General features: G+C 47.1%; 2 protein-coding genes and 1 pseudogene across 3 annotated transcripts in view; 1 reads left to right on the top strand and 2 right to left on the bottom strand.

The window, feature by feature from the left end:
* Nucleotides 1–3489, bottom strand: part of DHX57 (DExH-box helicase 57) — a 40823-nt gene extending 37334 nt beyond the window's left edge. Inside the window, exons 1-2 of one of the 2 annotated variants that reach the window (XM_090052835.1) lie at nt 3340–3489; nt 2981–3205 (exon numbers count right to left, since the gene is read on the bottom strand). In XM_090052835.1, the coding sequence (XP_089908961.1) occupies nt 2981–3198 (218 nt within the window). In that variant the 5' untranslated portion in view covers nt 3199–3205; nt 3340–3489. Of the gene's footprint in view, nt 1–2942; nt 3206–3339 lie in introns of those variants that run through there. The other variant, XM_090052841.1, reaches the window with a different exon arrangement.
* Nucleotides 3490–10372: 6883 nt separating this feature from the next.
* On the bottom strand, nt 10373–10525 carry LOC149873910 (U2 spliceosomal RNA; annotated as a pseudogene).
* Nucleotides 10526–12821: 2296 nt separating this feature from the next.
* The window catches only part of ARHGEF33 (Rho guanine nucleotide exchange factor 33), a 74356-nt gene continuing 66839 nt past the window's right edge, over nt 12822–20338 (top strand). The window contains exons 1-3 of the mRNA XM_090052901.1: nt 12822–12851; nt 13909–14015; nt 15128–15264. Of these exons, the coding sequence (XP_089909027.1) occupies nt 15132–15264 (133 nt within the window). The 5' untranslated portion in view covers nt 12822–12851; nt 13909–14015; nt 15128–15131. The remainder of the gene's footprint in view (nt 12852–13908; nt 14016–15127; nt 15265–20338) is intronic.

Genomic DNA, 20338 nt, shown 5'->3' with positions numbered 1-20338 from the left:
TGGCTTCAGATCTGGCCGCTTCAGATCTGGACTGGGTTTCCATCTCAATCTGGCCAAAGCAGCTCCGATCAGAGATCCGGCCATAGGGTATAATGAATCAATGAAATATCTGTAACTTTGTTTTTTGTCCGATTTGGATGAAACTTGCAAGGATGATAGCCTCTGCTGAGAGCACGAAACCTGCCAAGTTTCAAGAAGAGTGGTGCAGGGGCTTGGGGGTACTGTACCCCAAATTTTTGAAAGCCAAACTCATGTCACAGCTGCGTGTCACACCACAGGGGGTGAAAACTGCAGGGCTGGTAGCTCTTATGGAGGCCACAAAACCTGACAAGTTTCAAGGAGATCAGTGCAGGGGTTTGGGGGAAATTACACCTCAAGCTGCAGACAAGCAAAACTCGTGCCATGGGTGACACTGCGTGTGTTAAGGTGCAGCAGGGTGATAGCTGCAGGGATGGTGGCCCCTGATAAGGCCACGATGCCTGCCAGCTGTCAAGGACATCAGGGGGGTTCTGGGGCCCTGCACCCCTAGCTGTTGACAGGCAAAACTGGGGCCAAGACTGTCTGTCCTGGGGCAGTTGATTGTTTGTATTGAGTCTTTCCTCTCCTTAGCCTGGTTTTGTCGGTGCTAATTGATGCTCGTTAAGTCCTTACCAAGTAGCTAGGTCCTGTGTATTGAGCTGGTCCCTGTGAATCATGATTGATTGACTGGTAACCGGTAACACAGTAGCTCAGCAGCCAGGCCTGCAGTAGCGCCTCCCCAGCCGGGCCCAAGACAGACACAGTCAGTCCCACAAGCACCCATGGCACAAGTTTTGGTTGTCCGCAGCTTGAGGGGCAGTTGCCACCAAACCTCTGCACCGATATTCTTGAAACTTGGCAGGCTTTGTGGCCTCAGTAAGAGCTACCAGCTCTGCAGTTTTCACCATGCTATGTTGTAACGCCTAGACATGACATGAGTTTTGCTTTCATGAATTTGGGGTACCATTCCCCCCAAGCCCCTGCACCAATCTTCTTGAAACTTGGCAGGCTTCATCCTCTCTGCAAAGTCTAGCACCCCTGAAAATTTCTTCCAAATCAGACAAAAAACAACAAAGTTATAGATATTTTATTGTTTCCCCATTATACCCTATGGCCAGATCTCCGAGGCAGCTTCTAAGCATTTTGGAAGCTCTGAACCACTTTGGGAAGCCTAACGAGGCCAGCGCTTTGACCTGGATGTGCTGCTTCAGACCCCAAAGCATCCAAAACTTCTCCAGATCCAAAGCTGTCTGAAGCCTCGCACAGCCCTATGAACTGGCTGTAGATGCACTGGGAACAACCCCACTGGAAGCTGTGCACAGGCCATAGCCTGGGCCAGTGGGGCTGTTCTCTGTCCCTTGCCTCCAGCAGCAGCTGCTGGTCCTGCTGTGCCATTCCATGTCCGGGGGGGGGGCAGTTAGCTGGGCAGCTCCGGCTCCAGGCTGCCTTCCACCTGTTCCATCTGCAGGTGGCTGCTCATCATGCTGGGTGGGTGGAGCAGGTGGAAGGCAACTGGGAGCTAGAGCTGGAGCTCCATGTGCTGGGCAGGAGCCACCCGGCTGAAGCTTTCCACTTGCCAGCCTGGAGTGGTGCGGCAGGAGCAGTTAGGGCTGTGCAAAACAGCACCGTTTCATTTTGACGAGACAGCGTTTCGTTTCGAGTTTTGTTTAGTTTCGAAACTGCTGTTCCATTTTGTTTCATTGAAACAGTTTCACTGTTTTGACACCGTTTCAATGTATCGCCCATATGCTATAAGGGGGAAGCATGAAACAGCCTATAACTTTGTCAGTTCTCTCCTGATCCGGATGAAACTTGCAGGGACAGTAAACCCTTCTGAGGCTATGATGCCTGCCACGTTTCAAGGAGATAGGTGCCGGGGTTTCTGGGAAACTGCACCTCAGGCTGCTGACAAGCGAAACTCATGACATGGGTGACAAAAAGCAGGGCTGTTCAAACATTGCTGCTGTTTATATTGTTTTTCCATCCCTATCCCAGAGCACTGGGATTGGAAGGAACCTCAGGGATGACAGTCACTGGCCAGCTACGCAGTCAATATGAGAGCGGTCTTTCCCCTCTCTTCCCCCTCCCTCTCCTTACTTTTTGTTTGGCAAGCCCAACTTGAGCTCTGAAACACAAAACGTTTTGAAACTTTCAAAACGTTTTGACTGCCCTTGTTTTATTCCAAGGCAGTTTCAAAACCCTTTATTTTGTTTAAATTTTGCTGTTTTGAGCTTGAAACAAGTCGAAACAGTGTCAAAATGAAACAGCCGTCGATATTTTGAACAGGCCTAACTAGCAGTAGCCTCAGCTGGAGGCAAGAGGAGCAGAACAGCCCCACTGGCCTGGGCCCCAGGGCCTGGGTTGGGGCCCCCGGCCAGCTTGCAGCTTCTGATGGGGTACAGCTACAGCCAGCTGGGTGATGCTGTGCTTCCCTTGCCTCCAGTGGCTGCTTCTCCTCCCGCTCTGCTCCATGTGGGCAGGGGCGGAAGCTTCAGCCCTGCAGCTTATGCTGGAGGTGAGGGGTGCAAAGGAGCACCCGGCCAGCTGCAGTCACAGTGGGAACAGCTCCGCCAGAAGCTGTGTGCTGGCTGGGACCTGAGCCAGTGCGAGTGCAGCGCAGGCTGCCCTGGTGGGAGCAGGTTTGGGCTAGGCTCCATGTGGAGCACCATGGGGGCACCTGTGGGCCAGATCCAATCAGTTGGTGGGGTGAATCTGGCCTGTGGGCTGTATTTTGCCCATCCCTGGCTTAAGCAAAAACGGCTTTAATCTTTCAATTTTCTAATGATCAAAGATAAACCATGTTTAAGTGGATTTCTTCCCAAATCTGAACTCCAGAAACTTTCCCCAGGTACCAAAGTGGCACCTCTTCAAATGCTCTCTTTAAATACTTTTATATTGTTGGAAATTTGAAGTGTCCAACCTGCCTTAGTCACAACCCCCCAGAAACACAACCGCTCATGACCTCGGTGCAGTTCTTTGTTCTTCAAAGAGGCAGAAGTCATCTTCCTCGTCCCACATTCTGCTTGAGCCTTTCTTGAATCCACCCGCGTGAGACTTGCTTGACTGTCCTCTGCCTCCACCTCCTCTGCCGCCTCCACCTCCTCTGCCGCCTCCACCTCGGCCCCTGCCTCTGCCCCCGCCCTTGTTGGGCCGCCCTCGCCGCCTCCCGGCCGAGCTCATGGTCTCCCTGCGAACAAAAGGAACGGCCTGTCAAAGGGATCGCACCGCGCGGGGCCCCCGGGGCTCCGCTCCCCACGAGCCCACGGCGCGGGGCACATCGCCGCACCCTGCCCTGCCCCTGCCCGCCCGCGCCCCACTCACCCACGCAGAGGAGGCTGGCGCGGCCGGGATCAGCGCCCCTCACCACCTCCTGGCCGAGACGCAACCCCCGCCCCGATCCAGCCCAGTCCCCGGCAGCCGCGGCCCGACCCGGAAGCAAAGCTCCTTCACTTCCGGTGGGGAACGGAGCCCCGTTCCCATAGCAACAGCAGACGCTCCCCGCCATGGCAGGTGAGCGTTTCTGTCCCCAGGGGGGAGGGTCCAGCACTGCGCCCTCTGCTGGCCGGGGGGAACAGGGACGAGGAGCGCCCTTAGGTGCGTCCCCGCCCGGCTCCTGAGTGCTTGTGGGGGGGATGTTGCGTGGCGGGGGGTGTTGGAGGGGTGCGTGCGCATGCTATGTTTAATTTTTTTATTTGGAAAACTATATTTCTCTCTATATATAGTTTTATATACATATACACGCACACACATACACACACCATCCCGGATAAACATTTGTACACAAACCTTAAAACGCATTTAAAACTATGCACTCATCACAATGGTCGTCCCTCTGCATCTGCGCCCCCACACCCCCATCCGCAGTCCTTTCCTTAACTCAGTCTCTTAGTTCTCACCCCACTGTTGGGGTTTACACTGTATGCCTATTTCCTGCCTCTGTTGTTGTCACTGTTACTTCTGCTGCTACTGACACTGCTGTTGTCATCATCGCTGTTTCGACCTCCGGTTGTGTCGCTTTCATCTTCATTATCTCTGACTACTCCGCCTCTCAGAGTGTCTTTGAATAGCCTTTGCCAAGTGGAGTTGGCTGCATCTTCTCCATCCTCTCCCACCGCTTTCCGGTAGTAGGACTGGAGTTCAATCAGAAACATTTTGATACAGTCTGTTTCCTCCAGCTCCGTGTGTCCATACACTGATAGGTTGCTGCATTGCCACAGGATGCTCCTGACGCAGGACACAAACTGGTTGAAGTGAGCTGTTTCAGACCCCTACTGTGTAGTCAAGTGTCCATACAGTGCCATCTCCCTTGTCATCAGCCTGACTCCTGTCACCTCTTCAAGGAGCCAGCTTACCCTTTTCCACACTCCCTTGACATAGGGACAGAGCCAAAGGAAGTGGTTGATGGTCTCTTTCATCTTGGCAGGCTTTCCTGTGGCAGTTGAGTCAAGTTCCTTGTCCCTTTCTGCATCTCCATGACCTCATTGGGAGAGCACAATGCACTATTAGCCAGTTCAAGTCTCTGTGGTTCTTTCATAGGTCCTTGTGGAAGATCCAGTTCCAGATGGCTTGGCAGTCATCTTTGGGGCACATCTCCATGGTTGATAGTATGTCTCTGTCTCTGACTGCCTTCTGTATCTTCCTGTGGTTAGTCATAGTCACCGGGCTTTCCTTCTGTAGCCTGTACTCACTCTGGAAATTGTTCAGGACTCTGTAGAACCAGGAGTGTTCATGCTCCACAGTTTCTAGTGGGTTGGTGCGTACACCCCTCACTGTCTCAGGAGGTGACCTGGAAAAAACTTTACTAGACAGGCTGTTTTGGACACTGGCCCAGTCACCAGCTTGCAGATTAGGCTTGTGTACCATGCCCACAGGAACAGATGGATGTCTGGCATCCCCCTACCCCCAGTCCGTTTCTTTTTGTATAGGTTCTTCCTTGCCACTTTCTCCATTCTGGATCCCCAGAAGAAAATGCACATGGCTCTCTGGATTCTGTGGATGATATACTTTGGAGGGGAGAAGACTAGTGCAGTGTACAGAAGCACTGGTAGCAACACCGCCTTCATGAGTGCCACTGTGTGCACTGAGCCAGGCCAGGCTGTGGTGCCAGCACTGCTTTGACATCTGTGGCAGGGTGCAGCAGGCACTGGGCAGGTACCATGAGACCTGCAGGGACCTGAAGCACCCCAGCCCCACTGCCCACCACACCCTGGTGTAGCCCTGTGGGGTCAGGCCAACTCTCAGGATCTCAATATTGCACTGTTAGACAGGAGGGTGTGACACAATTGCACATATACAAACACACAAATCAATTAGGTGCATACACACACACACTACCAGCTCAGGCACATACACATCCGAACCAGCTTAGGCACATGCATACCTATCACCAATTCAAGCACATACACCCCAAAAGTTAGACACAGATCACTAATTCATATATCATGCACACAATGACATATGTATGTATATATATATATATATACACACACACACACACACGCACTCACCAATTCACACACATACAACCTGCCTACACATACACACAGGTAAGTTCCTAACTTGGATGGTACAGTATGTATGTGTGTTCTTGGGGTACCTGTGGGAAGGTTAAGGTAAGAGAGAGAGTTAAAGTGTAGGGAGTGAAAGTTGCCAGAACCAGGATTAGAACCAGTAGACTATAGAGAAGCTGGCTGAGGAACTAAGGCTTGGGTTTACTTATGGTAGACTGGGGCTGAAAACTAAAGCAGACAGCTGAGATATTGAGGGGTGGGGCAGATAAGTGATGGCAAGGAGGAGACAGCCAGGAAAGAAACTGAGGCAGAAACCTGGTTGCTCAGGGGAAGGGGAAAAGGAAAAGGCAATGGGGATAAGACAGTGGCAAAGAAACAGGGGGGTTGGAGGCAGAGGGAAGCTCAGGACAGGTGTTGGAGATGGCAGTGAGCCATAAGCAGGAGAGGGAGAAATGAGACAGAAGTTAGAGGGGCTAGAAGCAGAGATTGGAGCTGGGCCAAACCATAGTAAAGCAAAACTCAACTTAGGGGTCCAGATAACAGTTTTATTACACAAACAACACACTACACTGCCCTATGCAGTTATTGGTTCACACACACACTCACAATGGCAGCAGGAGAAAGAGAGTCAGTGGAAGGGTTGGAGTCTAGGTGGGGAAGAGAAGCAGAGTCCAAGTCCTTGGTTGAAGAGGGGGTGGGGGGTGATAGCTACTTATCCAGGCTGGAAAGGGGTCCTTGTCCAGTAGGTATTGTCCAGAGGGGGGGTCGCCAGCAGGGCCTCTGGGTGGATAGGTGGTGTGGCATGGTTCTGGTCCAGATGGAGAGGGAGTCCCACTGGGTCTGTCTTCACTGCCCCTTTTTATAGGGGCAGACCTTGTGTGACCCTAGTGACAGGAGGCATGCTCAGGCAAGGGTCAGCCCCTGGCATACTGAGCATGTGTGCTCCATGCAGGGATGTGCAGTTTCGGGTATCTGTAATGGTGGGGTACAATGGTAGAATTGCTGGTTCTGCAGGGTCTTTTGTCTTTCAAATGCTGGGTTCTTGTCTCTGTTCCTGGGTGAGGTCCTTGGTTCCTAGATGATTCAAAGTGAGGTGATGGCCCAGTCGTTACAGGCCATTCAGTAGAGGCCTGCTACCATTGTATTTCAGTCATTCCCAATCACTCTCATTCATCCGGGAACCAATTTACATGGGAGGGGTACGTAACTCATACAGTTGCAACACAGGGGATGCCCGGGCAGAGGACACAAGATGGAGACTTAACATACAAATGGAAACTTGACATTACTTTGGTTCACTTACAAACACAGGTCTAAACCACACAATATCCATATGAAACAATAAAAATCAATATGAAAATGATAATAATACAATATACAATAGTAAGAATCAATACAAACCTAATCATAATACAATATAAAACAGTGGATATCCAAAACCAAAAACTTGCTACCAAAATAAAAATGTTAAAGCTTATCCTAAGTCTGAGCTCGCTTATGCTTGTCTATGGGGAAAAGAAAGGGAGAGAAAGAAAAGCCAGAAATAATTGGGGAAGGGAAGGGAATGCATATCTATCATATATACACACACACACACACACACACACACACACACATACATATACATATATATATATATATGTATATATGTATATGTATGTATGTATGTATGTATTTAAAAAGAACAACTGGGGGTTTTGCTACACTGGCATAGCAGGAATGGCTGTCTGGTTTCCCAGGGCTCAAGCAGCAAGGGAGATGATCTCGCTAGGTCCTTTCCAGCACTAATGTCTATGAAATCTATGAAACCAAGAGCTGGCATTGCCCAGTGGGCACCTCTGGTCTGCAGAGGGCTGTTGAGGGCTAGGTCCACTCTCAAAATGGTTGATAGCCACTGGGCTGGAGCTGGGCTGCACTTGGCAGCCTCACCTTCAGTGTCATGTACCCACTGAGCTGCCAACTCTTACCTCCGACAGGCCCATGGCACCCGACTTTCATTGCATCTTTCTCCCCTGCTGCAGCTGGTGGCTTGGAGGACCTCCTTGTAAACGTCTGCTCCGCTAAGTCATCACCCTCCTTCCAGACCCTCCTCGTAATTCTCCTTTTCCATGGGGCTGCTACAAGAGCCTGGCAGTGTTGAGGTAGCTGGTGTTGACCGCTGCTATTCTCTTGTATACTGCTATCCATCTGCCTCCATTTGTTTAAACAGGTCTTTGGGGCCTTTTTTGTCTTTGTTGTTGCAGTGCCTGGCACAATGGCATCCTTGCCCATATCTAAGGCTCCTACTCACAAGAGGGTCACAGATGGTTCATTTTTTCAAGTTCTTACTTTTACTCTGGACCCTCTCCTCTTCAGTCTTTTCTCATAGGGCTTGTCCTGTAAGTCCCTAACCATACATGTGGCCCTCCTCTGGACCCTCTCGAGTCTATCAACATCCTTCTTGAAGTATGGTGCCCAAAACTGGACACAGTACTCCAGTGAGACTGGATGGTCATCTCACTGTGGTCACCTGACTCCAATTGTCTTTCCTGCCTAGTGCAGGGGGGCTGGACCTTATTCATAGATTCATAGATGCTAGGGTCAGAAGGGACCTCAACAGATCATGAGTCCAACCCCTGCCTAAGCACGAAAGTGTACTGGGGTCAGATGGCCCCAGCCAGATGCTTATCCAGCCTTCTCTTAAAGACCCCCAAGGTAGGAGAGAGCACCACCTCCCTTGGAAGCCCATTCCAAATTTTGGCCACCCTTACCAGGAAGAAGTTTTTCCTGATATCTAGCCTAAATCTGCTCTCTGTCAGTTTGTGACCAATGTTCTTTGTTACCCCAAGAGGAGCCCTGGTGAACAGAGCATCTCCGATTCCTTGCTGCGTCCCCCTAATGAATTTGTAGGCAGCCACAAGATCATCTCTCAGCCTTCTCTTGTGGAGGCTGAAGGGGTCCAGGTGCCTCAATCTCTCCTCATAGGGCTGGTCCTGTAAGACCCTAACCATACGAGTGGACCTCCTCTGGACTCTGTTCAGTCGAATTTTGGAACTTGACTATTGCACTTTGCCCAATTGAATTTGGAGTTGATTTTGCCCTTGAAATGAAATTTATATATAAAGTCTTAGCATTCAGGTGAAAAAGGAATAAGTATAGGTGAGATATAAATCTCTTCAATGGGTTAATTTGGTTCTAAAGAACTGAATTACTTAGTACTAGAAGGCCAGGTAGAACACTGTACCTACTAGGTTCTAGAAAAGCTGCAACTTCCAAGATTGCTAAAGGCCTGAAAAAGCTGGGTTGTTTCTACAACCAAAAAGAGGAGCACTGCCCCTGGGAGTGGTGAGTAGCAGTGACAGCAGTGATGGAGCAGCAGTGGTGGTGGTGTTCCTTAGTGATGGTGAATAGAAGTGGAGCATTGCCTTCCAGCGGCGGTGAAGAGCAATGACTGCAGTGGTATAGCACCAAAAGTAGTAGAATAGAAGGAGATGGTGGTCGAGGAATAAAGAATAACAGAAAATTAGGGTTGGAAGGGACCTCAGGAGCTCATCTAGTCCAACCCTCTACTCAAAGCAGGACCATCTCCAACTAGATCATTCCAGCCAAAGCTTTGTCTTAAAAACCCCCAAGGATGGAGATTCTACCACCTCTCTGGGTAACCTGTTCCAGTGTTTTGCTACCCTCCTAGCAAGAAAATTCTTCTTAATATCTAACCTAAACTTCCTTTGCTGCAACTTGAGAACATTGCTCCTTGTTCTGTCATCTGCCACCACTGAGAACAGTCTAGCTCCATCCTCTTTTGAACTCCCCTTCAGGTAGCTGAAGTCTGCTATTAACTCCGCTCTCAGTCTTCTCTTCTCCAGACTAAATAAGCCCAGTTCCCTCAACCTCTCCTCATAAATCGTGTCCCTCAGCCCTCTAACTATTTTCATTGCTCTCCGCTGGACTCTCTCCAATTTGTTCACGTCCTTTCTGTGTGTGTGTTTGGGTGGGGTGGGGTGGAGAACTGAACACAGTACTCTAGATGTGGCCTCACCAGTGCTGAATAGAGGGGAATAATCACTTTCTTTGACCTGCTGGCAACACACCTACCAATGCAGCCCAGTATGCCATTAGTTTTCTTGACAACAAGGACACACTGCTGGCTCATATTCAGCTTATTATCCACTGTTACCCCAAATCTTTTTCTACAGAGCTGCTGCCCAGCCAGTCAGCTCCCAGCCTGTACTGGTGCATGGGATTGTTCTGTCCTAAGTGCAGGACATTGCATTTGTCCTGCCTGGACAAAAACCTCACAGGTGCAAGCAGAGGCAATCGTAGTGGCTCTGGCATTGTGGCATCCTCCAGCCATTTCCCTGGGTCTCTGAATTTGCCTTCTCTCTCTTACTCCTCTTCTTTGAAGCATACCTTCTCTAGCAAACTTACCTGGAAGCTGGCCTGTTTGTTGCTCATTGGTGCCAAAGGGCTCCTTTTTTTTCCTGCTTCCTCATGCCAAGCTGAAAGGCACTTCCCACAAAGGGGAGGCGTGCGCACGCACACACGCACACAGACGCAGATGCAAACTGGCTTAGGAACTAGCCTGCAAATAGCTTACCCTGTTTGCAGCCCCTGTTTGCTGGCTCCCTGGTCACCTTGCGAGTCTCCTTTTGTACCTTGCTGGGGCTGGACTGGCTCTGCCCCCTCCCTGGGGCTTCTGTCAGGCCTAGGCAGCAATCAGTCTGTAACACTCCAAGCTTTTCAGAGCACAAGCCCCAAACACACACAGCCCACCAAACAATCTCTGAGCAAACCAAAGACTCAGACAGCTCTGGATCACTTACCTTCCTTGGGCAGGATCTGGTTTGTTTGTTTTTTTTTTCTGCTTTTTTTGCACCGGTCCTGGAAGCACTGCAATACCAGGTCAATGCATGGAGTGGATGGAGCACGCTCCGGTTCCACCACCCAATACCAAAAAGAATCTGCTCAATATAGACCTCCTATGGAGGACATATCAGAGACAATTACCCTGAGGAGCTCGCCTACGTGGTCACGCTGCTTCCCCTGCCAGGTAGTATCCCTTGTGATAAACAAAGTGGGTAATTGGGCAGGATCTGGTGCCTGGTGTCTGGATTCTCTCCCCCTTTCTCCTCTTGGAGGAATGACAGCAGTGGTGGAGCAGCAGCACTGATGAAGCAGGAGGTGACAGCTGTGGTGACGCAGGGGAAACCTTGGGCCAACAGCTAAACTGGTCCTACTGATTATACCAAGGGTCAGCAACCCCCAGCACGCATGTCAGAACCTGGCACTTGAGGCCATTTTGCTTGGCACACCACAGCTAGACCTGGGCCTGGGCAGTTGCTGCTGACCACAGGGCCCAGGTTGCTTGTAGCAGGTGGTTGGGAAGCTGCAAGCCCTGCTGCGAGCAGCCTGGGCTCTGTGGCAGGCAGCTACTGCCCAGAGCCTGGGCTGGCTGTGGCAGGCAGCTGGGAGGCTGCAAACAGCTGCACCGGGATCCGGAGCCCTGGCTCAGCTCCATGGCAGTGATGTGTGCACACACGTCATGTGGCATATGGTGAGGGAGAGGCCAGGGCACTGCAACCCCAGCCCATCCTCCACTGTCTGCTCCAAGGCACATGTGCAGCTGCCACCAGCAAGGAGCCAGACTCTGCAGGAGTGGTGAAGGCTCCACAGGAGCTTAAGCCAAAGATAATCAACTTGTGTGATGCCCCTAAGTTGAACTGCCTTTGTTACTGTCATCTGGTACCTGGCAGAAGGGTTAAATCAGGTTTGCAGGAGACTGTGCCTTTTTTGATTGTACATCCTATAGCAGGGGTGGGCAATTATTTAGACTGAAGGGCTACTTAATGAATTTTGGGAAGCTGTTGAGGGCCATATGTGTGCATGAGCACACACACATTCATTCACACTCACTCACTCTCACATGAGCTCCCTGCAGCCAGCCAATGCTGGCGCCAGAGCAGCAGTGGATTCCTACTCAGGCCTCTAGCGTTCAATCTCTGCTCCTTCCCCACCCATGCTGCCTAGCTTGGCTGACACTACCAGGCAGGAATGGGACAGAGAGCTTTGCTGTGCCAGGGCAGAGCGGTGGCACTTGCAGCCCCACAGAACCAAGCTGTGCAGACTCCAGCTTGGGGGTGGGAATCAGGGCAGGGGACTCAGTTCCCTCCCCTTGCCCAGTTCTCCAGCCAGACAATGCTGGGCAGGCAGGCAGGGCTCTGGCCTTTGTTGGCATGGTGGGGAACGCCAGGCAGAAGCATCCCTGCCCACCCATCCACCTGCCTGGCATCACAGTGTTAGACTCTGTTTCCCAGGGCTGCCAGGCAGTGCTGGGTGGGTGGGCAGGGCTGCTTCTGCCCCATGTCCCCCTCCTCACCAGCAGAAGCTGGAACCACTGCTAAGGGCTCAGTGTTGCCAGGTGTACAATAATTATCATATTTGTAAGATAATTTCAACCCTTGTTCCATGTACAATCAATAATAGTAAAAGTGTTCAAAGTTTTTGAGGCAGCTCATTCTCAGAGAATCTTAACTGACTTTTGAGTTTGCTGTCGGCACTTTCATATGACTTCTTGTCTTGAAATAAAGAAATGCTTCAACTTTGATGACTCACTTCTCACTCACTCCCTGGTGATGTACAGGGAGTAACATAAAATAAATAAGAAGACTTATATACATACTTTTCCAGTGTAACTTAGTTTTTCAGCAAATATGATAATTTTGAGCTCCTAGAACGATAATTTCATATTTAAGACCTGGCAACACTGCATGGGCCTGCTTATTGATTCTATTCAGCCCATGGGTAGGCAGTGGCTCCAGCCTCTGCTGGCTCCATGGGCAGGATAGAATCAGCTGGCAGTCTGGATAGAGCCCAAGAGCTGGATTTTGCCCACCCCTGTTCTATAGTGTAGAATTCATCCTTGGCAACATCTGCATCACTTCATTCTGTGGTATATTTAAAAATGAAAAACCACAGTATTTTTAAAGTGTTTGTTCTTATGGCAGCTGTTGGTCCAAGGTTTGTAGTTTTTCTTCACCCAATCTCTTTTTTCCCGTCTTTTTGTACTCTTATTGTTTGCACCTGTCCTGAATGTTAAAAGCGCTTGTGTTCATCATGTTTTTCTTCTATTTTAAGTTGTTTTCTGTAACTTGTTGAGCACCCTGAGTATCTTGAAGGAAAAGCAGGAACATTTTAAATATGGTTATTATAGTTTAACTATTGTAAGTTTGTTCTTTAAGGACCTGGATTCCAAAATAAGCTTAAAAAAACAAAACAATATTTTCTCTTCAACAGGGCATGACGTTTTTAAAGTGTCTTTTGTATTTCCAAATAAAGACAAGTATGGTAAGCATTGTTTGAAAGTTAATACTTACCTGTGTTGACTATAATTAAAAATGTAATTCAAGATGAAAATTTAATTTGTCATATCAAAAAATGAAGCAGATGAGAGTTTCAGAATCAGAATGTAACACACACACAATGAGGTCTCATCCTTAAAATTTCATAGCGGTCGCAAAGGTCAGGTTTTAAGAAATGTTATTTAAGCAGGAAGGGGGAATATGCCCTTTCTTGTTTAGTATTAAACTAAAATCCCTAATGATACATGGAGACTGATGTGAGTGAATATGTTTTCTCAGGGTTCCTACACAGAAGTGCCTAAAATTCCTAGAAAGTTGTTCCAAACCTTAAGCCCGGTTCCTCTGAAAATCTGGGTTTATACTATCATGACTTTGACTGGGAAAATGGGTTGGTACCACTTTTAGGGTGAAAACCCAGTTACACTGAAGACAGTGTAAAAGTCCCATTGACTTCACTCAGCTAGGGATTTCATTCTTAGCCTTTACCACTTAGGCTCCTGCAATCACATCTGCTTGGGAAGGCATCTCTACATGTTGGAAACTCCATTGAAGTCTGTAGAGTTCTGCTCTGACACAGCATTTTGCTTACACTCATTTGATTGCAGGGTTAGGACCATAATAAATCAATGAGGTCAATTCAAAGTGATGCAAAATACACTTCTCTTTTAAACCTAATCCTGACTGCATTATTGTCAGTGGTGAAATTCCCACTGACTTCAACGGTACAGGATTAGGCTCATGGTTTCAAGGATGACTACTGGACCTCCCTGTTACTACACCTTGGTCCATGGAGTGGGTGTGGTATTGATAATAGAGAACATAGATTTGTAAAATTTAAAGCCCAAAGGAACTGTTCCAATCTTCCACATAAGGAAGAAAATGAATTGAATGATTTAATAGATTATTTTTTATCTCTTACTTCTACAAGTTGTCAGATTAAGTCTTTTGGTTAAATATTGCCTCATTCAGAGCAGTGATTGAATTTCGTTCTACTGAGAGTAATTGGGGTTTGGGAGATTACCCTTTTCCCTCATTTGTTTTAGACGGTGAGTGTACAAGAACACCAGATGGTGTTCTTGAGAGGAATGGAAATGGAGTTCATACCACCCCAGATGGAATCACTTACACAGGAAACTGGAAAAATGATAAGGTAAGTTTTAAGGTAACTTATTACAAGAAAAATGATAAGATAACAGAACAAAAGTATTTTGTTATTAAACTGCTTGCAAGCTCGCAACATTGACCTGGAACAATCAGCTGGTATAAGAAGAACTAGATACCATTCATAAATATACCAGTGTTTCTCAGCAATTGACTAGAGTTGTAAAAAAATAGCCTTTAGCAGATAGCCCCTATGAACAGACAAAGTATTGAATGCAATTAGAAGGTAGTCCCTTCTGGCCATGTATGGTCTGGCATGGCATTCTTTTTCTCTGCTTTTAAAGAGAGTGTCTGGGAAAAAAGCTCCATAAAAGTAATGTCAAGTGAAAACAATTCTATTGATTTTCATTGTCTAAAACAAAATCAATGTAAAAAATGTCCACTGATTATCTGTCTACAAGCAAACTGCTAAAGTTTTCTGGTAGGTGCCAGTTTGGTAGAGTAGTGCTGATTTTGGGCACCTGTTCCAGATGAAAGTATGAGAGTTGGAGAGTGATGTTGACAGTGTTGTAAGCAGTATGAGAGCAAAAAAGAACACACAAGTCCTTCTTCTTAACTTATAATTTCCATGCTATGAACATATTAGCTGAGCAGTTTGAGTCCTGCTACATCACTTTTATTCACTGTCACTACACATCACTTCTATTTAATAATGTTTACACATACAGGAAGTGTGTGCTGCAAGTTGTATCCACCCCAAGTGTCTTTTCAATTGTCCAAGCTTGAAGTGTATGAAATATATGCTTTTCATAGAACCACAGGAACTAGTACTGATGGGATCAATTCACCCCACAGCTTTATGGGATACAGCAGTGAGATACTATTCACATTCTTCTGAATGAGTCTTTGGAATGAGGGTTCCCTGGCTCTATCTATTCAGTATGGGTACTTAAGAGTCTCTATTTCCACTGCTTATCCTCCAGTGATTTTGATCAAAACCTGAAACATATTTGAAAGCCTTGTGTAACCAGGAGCCTGGCCTCAAAAAAGCATTACTCACCCTATCCATTTTTATTAATAATTCAGTAAATTCAAAGAACATATCTGAACACATAAGTATGCATTAATGTTTAACCTTCTTCATCCTCTCACTGAACATAGATGAATGGTTTTGGGAGGCTTGAACATCCATCAGGCGCAGTTTATGAGGGCGAGTTCAAGGACAACATGTTTCATGGAACTGGAATGTACACATTTCCTAATGGAGCAAAGTACACTGGAAATTTCAATGAAAACAAGTAAGTTTAAAGCAAGAAATCAAAAGCTGTGCTGGCCGTTCCCTACAAGCTTGCTGGTTTTAATACTGAAAATATTAAATCTTTAACTAACGTTAACCTAGCATGTGAGAAGATTTCTTTTGGTATCCTGAAAGCTTGCACTGGGTCTTCAGAGCTTGCACTGGCATCACTTACTTGCACCAGCTCAGACAAAAGTCCATAATTCATTCGCAGTCAATATTTCTCCTTATGCTCAGTTTTCCATTTTATTTTGTTATTGAGTTTCAGGGGTAACACCAAATTGAGAAGAATGAATCAGTTTTAGATTTTTTTCATAGTAGTTATTTAAATCAGCTTGTTTGCAGACTCAAAAAAAGAAAGGATAACATTGATATATCTGTGCTATTTTATTGGCTGCAAGGGCTAGATTTTAGGACAAAAACTAAAATTCTAAATTAATATGGAAATGCTCCAGCTAAGAATGCCTACACACACACACACACACACACACACACACAGATCTCTCTCTCTCTATATATATATATATGTAATAGCCAGAATAATGGAAAAACTGTAGTGTTGCCCTTATAAAACATTAGCTGAGTCTATTTATGTGGAGTTGTGAATAAAGGGTTTTTTTATTTTGAATAAGAGACTCTATGTCTCTGGAACACATGCTGGTTAATGATTTCATAATCCATAACTGGACCTAATGAGAAAATTGACTGTAAAAATGCTGTGTTCATATGTATCCTCCTTAAATTACTTCTCATTCAAACTTGCTCCATTTTTAGGTTATTACTAGATTCTTCTAACTTTCCCTTCAGTCTAATAGCTGAAAAAGAAGCTGCAAGTTTTTTTCTGTACTGTTGATTATTTAAACAATGAAGAATCTTGAAGCAGAATAGTTTTGCTGGTGATGCAGAGAGGACAGACTACCATATTTACTCAAATTCAGGATGAGTTTCTCCCCCCCTGCCCCATTCTAGATTCAAGTGCACATGGTGGGGCAGGACAGGTGCTGTGATTCAAATTACAGCCCAATCTAGGTTTGGCATTGGAGCTGCAGCTCCAGCTCCAGCTGTACTCCCCCTGCCACCTCTGCACCACCTTTCTCTCCTCCAACCACCTGCCCCCCCCCCAACTGTAGCTGCCTCCCTACAACTCCAGCCACTGGCCCCTACCTCCTTAATCTCCAGCTCTAGTTCTGGGCCTGGCTCCAGCCCTGCTTAAGCTCAGGACACGGAGCACATGGTCACTCCAGCCCTCGCTCATCCACACAGCAGTGACAGCAACTCCAGCCTCAATTCCTTCTGGGCAGGGACCTGAGTAACCATGTATTTCCTGTTCAGGCTGAAGGAGGGCCAGAGCCTGAGGGTAAGCAGCAGCAGGGGGTGCAGGCACTTTGGTGAGGCAGGCACCAGAGGTTGCAGGCATGCGGGTGGGGCAAATGGTAGAAGAGGCAGGTGCTGGGGTGCAGACACTTTAGGAGGCAGGCACCAGGATGTACAGACACAGGGGAGGGCAGGTCAAAGTGGAGGCAAGTGGTGTAGGGGACAGTCAGCGAAGGGAGCAAGGTGTGGGGGACCGGCAAGAGGCAGGGGCAGGCCATTTGACTCTTCCACTGCCTGCTTCCCTGTGACCTTCTGCCCACTGCCTCCCCTTCCACCTGCCCCCTATCACCGTTTATCTTGCTGCAGCAGTGGTGGGGAAGAATTTAAGATGGCCCTCCAACAATTAGATTCTATTCAAATACTAAACTTATACATTTTCCATGTATAGAATCTAATTATTGGGGGGGGTCACCTTAAATTTAAAGTTGTCTTGGATTTGGGTAAATATAGTATATTAGCACTAAAAATATGAACAATTATAATTAAACCATCAGATAAATAGAGTACCTTTTTTTAGAATCTACTTGGATATCAAGTGTGAACCTGCAAAATTAAGCCAAGTCTCAGTGTAGAAAATTATTATATTAATTTTAATGCTTTGAAGGAAAATTTTAAAGCACTAAAATAACTGTCATAAACTCAATTTAAAACTAAACTACTCAGCATCCATACTTGCTATTTGTCAGTTTTCTTTTAAAATCTGTTTTAAAGATTCTGTGTGCAGTATGGTATCAAACAAAGTACATAAATACTGGTAAATATTCTGTGCAAGTAAAATGGTGAATGCCTACTATTTTGCCATGATTATTTGGAAAAACATTAGAGATGTTAGCTCCTGCATGTTTTCTCTCAAAGTCTTACAGTGTGGGACAGTTTTTAATGTTTTTAGGAAATGACATAGATGCTAATGAGACATAACTGGTACATAGGTCTTTATCTGGCCCCTTGCACAGTGCTAAATATCACCAGTTGCCTTGTCAATCTATTATACTGTTTGACCCAGGAATGGTTGGAGAATGTTGTTCTGGGTCCCTATGAGTAAATGACTAGAAATTATTATTAGCATTATTCCTTGATGATTAACTTCTTTATGTATACTGGGACTCATTGTATGAGAAATGCATCTTGTGAGCAAAGTTCCTCTTGAGCCCCTTGAAGCTAGATTAAATCTCAGGAAAACAAACTTCCTACCTGTAAAAAATAAAAAAAAAAAGAGGGACAATGGAACAAGCTGGCTAGGAAAACTGTGAAAGCTCTTTCATTGGAGATTTCCAGGAAGAGGCTAGACAGGCTTCTGTGTTGGATGCTTTAGGAATAGCACATTCTGCATCTCTGCAGAGCATTGGACTGGATAGACCTTGAAATGTCTTTCAACCTTAGGACTCTGTCATCTCACCCAGGCTACTATGCATTTTACTTGCCTCTAAAGACTTTTCTTTCTGAAGCATCCTCTAGGCTAGCGTGTACTTTATTTACAGTTCTCCCTGACAGTTCTTTGTGGGTTATTCTGTGGAGTCTCAGGGATTCTGGTTTCCACCCTTCTGTGGATTAGCTAGAACAGAGGTCAGCAACATTTTTGGTCAGAGCGCCAAAAGCACCCCAGCCTCAACTTGTAAGATATTGGCATGCCAGAGGCAGACAGCAGGGGAGCTGCAAGGGGCCCAGTTCTTGCTGGGGCAGCACAGTCCCAGGCCCTTCCTCGCCCTCTGCCCTGAGGTCACCTGCCAAGCAAAATGCCTTGGTCTGACATTGATGCTGGGGGTTGCCAACCCCTGAGGTAGAAGATGACTGAATACTGAAATACCACCATACCAACTTGCTTCCCTCTGTTCTCAAGAAGAACCCCCCACCCCAAGGCTGCTTTTAACATTTAAGTTTGCATATTCAAGGAGACCTGGAACACAGACATTTCTTCTGGATATGCTAATGAACTTAACCACAACTTTAAAATACAATAGACGTGCAGCTTTTGAGAAATGAATTGAAAATGACAGTTAGGAGTTTTCCCACAGAACCATGCAAAACCTTGCACTATAACAATGAATATTGTTAAAGACAGGACAAGGAAACGGGAAGCGGCCATTGATAGCAGTAGGATCCTACAGTCTCATGCAGAGTCATGCAAATATACATCTTGAAGGTGCCACTATTTTATCAAAATCAGGATATGTTCTATGGAGCTTAGACCTAATAACTTCAGGTCATGACTGAGGTAGTGAAGTTGTGTCTTCCTGGATCATCTGCTAGGAGGAAGCTGCTGAATACTCACTGCTCCAATGGGAAAGTAGATGTTGCCTGGCTGGCTTACTTCTCTTGTTGCCCCTTTTGAAGTCTTTCTGGCTTATGGGTCAGAAACTATAGACTGCCGTGGGGAAGAAACTGGAGGGAGCCATTTGCTTCCTGTGGCTGGGAAGAGACATTGGGGTCTAGTTTTGAACTCCTACTGGTCTGCTGCTCCAAATAGTTGTTCTGGAACACTTACCCCAGATATTCCCAGTACATTGATTGCACTCTGCTTTATGCTGTTGCAGGCTGGAAGGTGAAGGAGAATTTATAGATACACAAGGCCTGGAGTGGAGTGGCACATTTCATTACACAGCAGCACCGGGGCTGAAGCTGAAGCTGGATATGTAGCTATTTTACAAGGAGTGTTAAATGTATTGTATACCATTCTTATGGGGAATTTTCACTTGGCACCCATGACCAAGGTTTTTACTAACATTTGATTTCTTAACACATTTATTAGAAATAATTTCCCAGGAGACCTTTTGTAACAAAATAAAATAAGCATTGATTTGTTCTTTTTGGTTTGATCTGTAGATCATTATGTAGTTCCATTGTAGGAAGTTGAATACATTGAATCTGAGACAAAAGGATGAATTTAGAATCAGAGCAATAATTACTTTAATCAGGTTTTGAAAGTAATTAAATGTCTTAGAACTTAGATTGTAGTATTCATTTCAATAAATGTGAGTCTCAAAGAAAGCAGGATGCTTTAGAGCAGGGGCTGGCAAAATATGGCCCGTGGGCTGGATTGGCCTGCTATGCAATTCTGTCTGGCCTGCGGGGCCTCTCCATAAGCTGTCTGGAAGCCCTGGCCCTCACTGCCCTCTGCAGGTCCGTGCCTCCATGCGGGAGGTGCGGCTCTGGTTGCTAAGCAACCACCTCCACCCCAGCCTGGCCTGACCTACCCGAGCCCCAAGCCAGGGGCACTGGACACAAGAAGCTTCTGCCTGGCAGAGTTTGTGCCTGCCCCTTCCCTCCCCCCCACCCTCCAGTGGCTGTTCCCAGCTTCCCTACCTGCAACCTTGGAAATGCAGGTATGGGCCCTGCTGGGCTGGGGCCAGGGACTTCCGCTGGGGGGGAAGGGGACAGGAGTACACATGCTGTGGGGCCGAGTTGGGTTGGTCCAGCACGCTGCAGGAGCATGGGAGCTGCATGCTATGGGGCCAGGTGGGACTGGCCCTCCATGTTGTTACCACGTAACAACATGGACTGGCGTGGGAAAGCTATTGGGCTGGGTGGGTCTGGCCCCACATGCTGCACCACCTATGGCCAGGGACTGGGGTGGGAGCATGAGGAGCCACGTGCTATAGGGCCAGGTGGGCCTGGCCCCACTTGTTGCCACCATATGCAGCTCCAGGGACTCACACACTCCAGGGACTCAGAGGACCTCCTCCCCCTGACACACATACCCACAC

The sequence above is a fragment of the Crocodylus siamensis genome, chromosome 1 (genome assembly GCF_052110815.1).
Source record: "Crocodylus siamensis isolate JL-2025a chromosome 1, ASM5211081v1, whole genome shotgun sequence".
Lineage (NCBI taxonomy): Eukaryota > Metazoa > Chordata > Crocodylia > Crocodylidae > Crocodylus > Crocodylus siamensis.
This window is presented reverse-complemented; position numbering and strand designations above follow the sequence as displayed.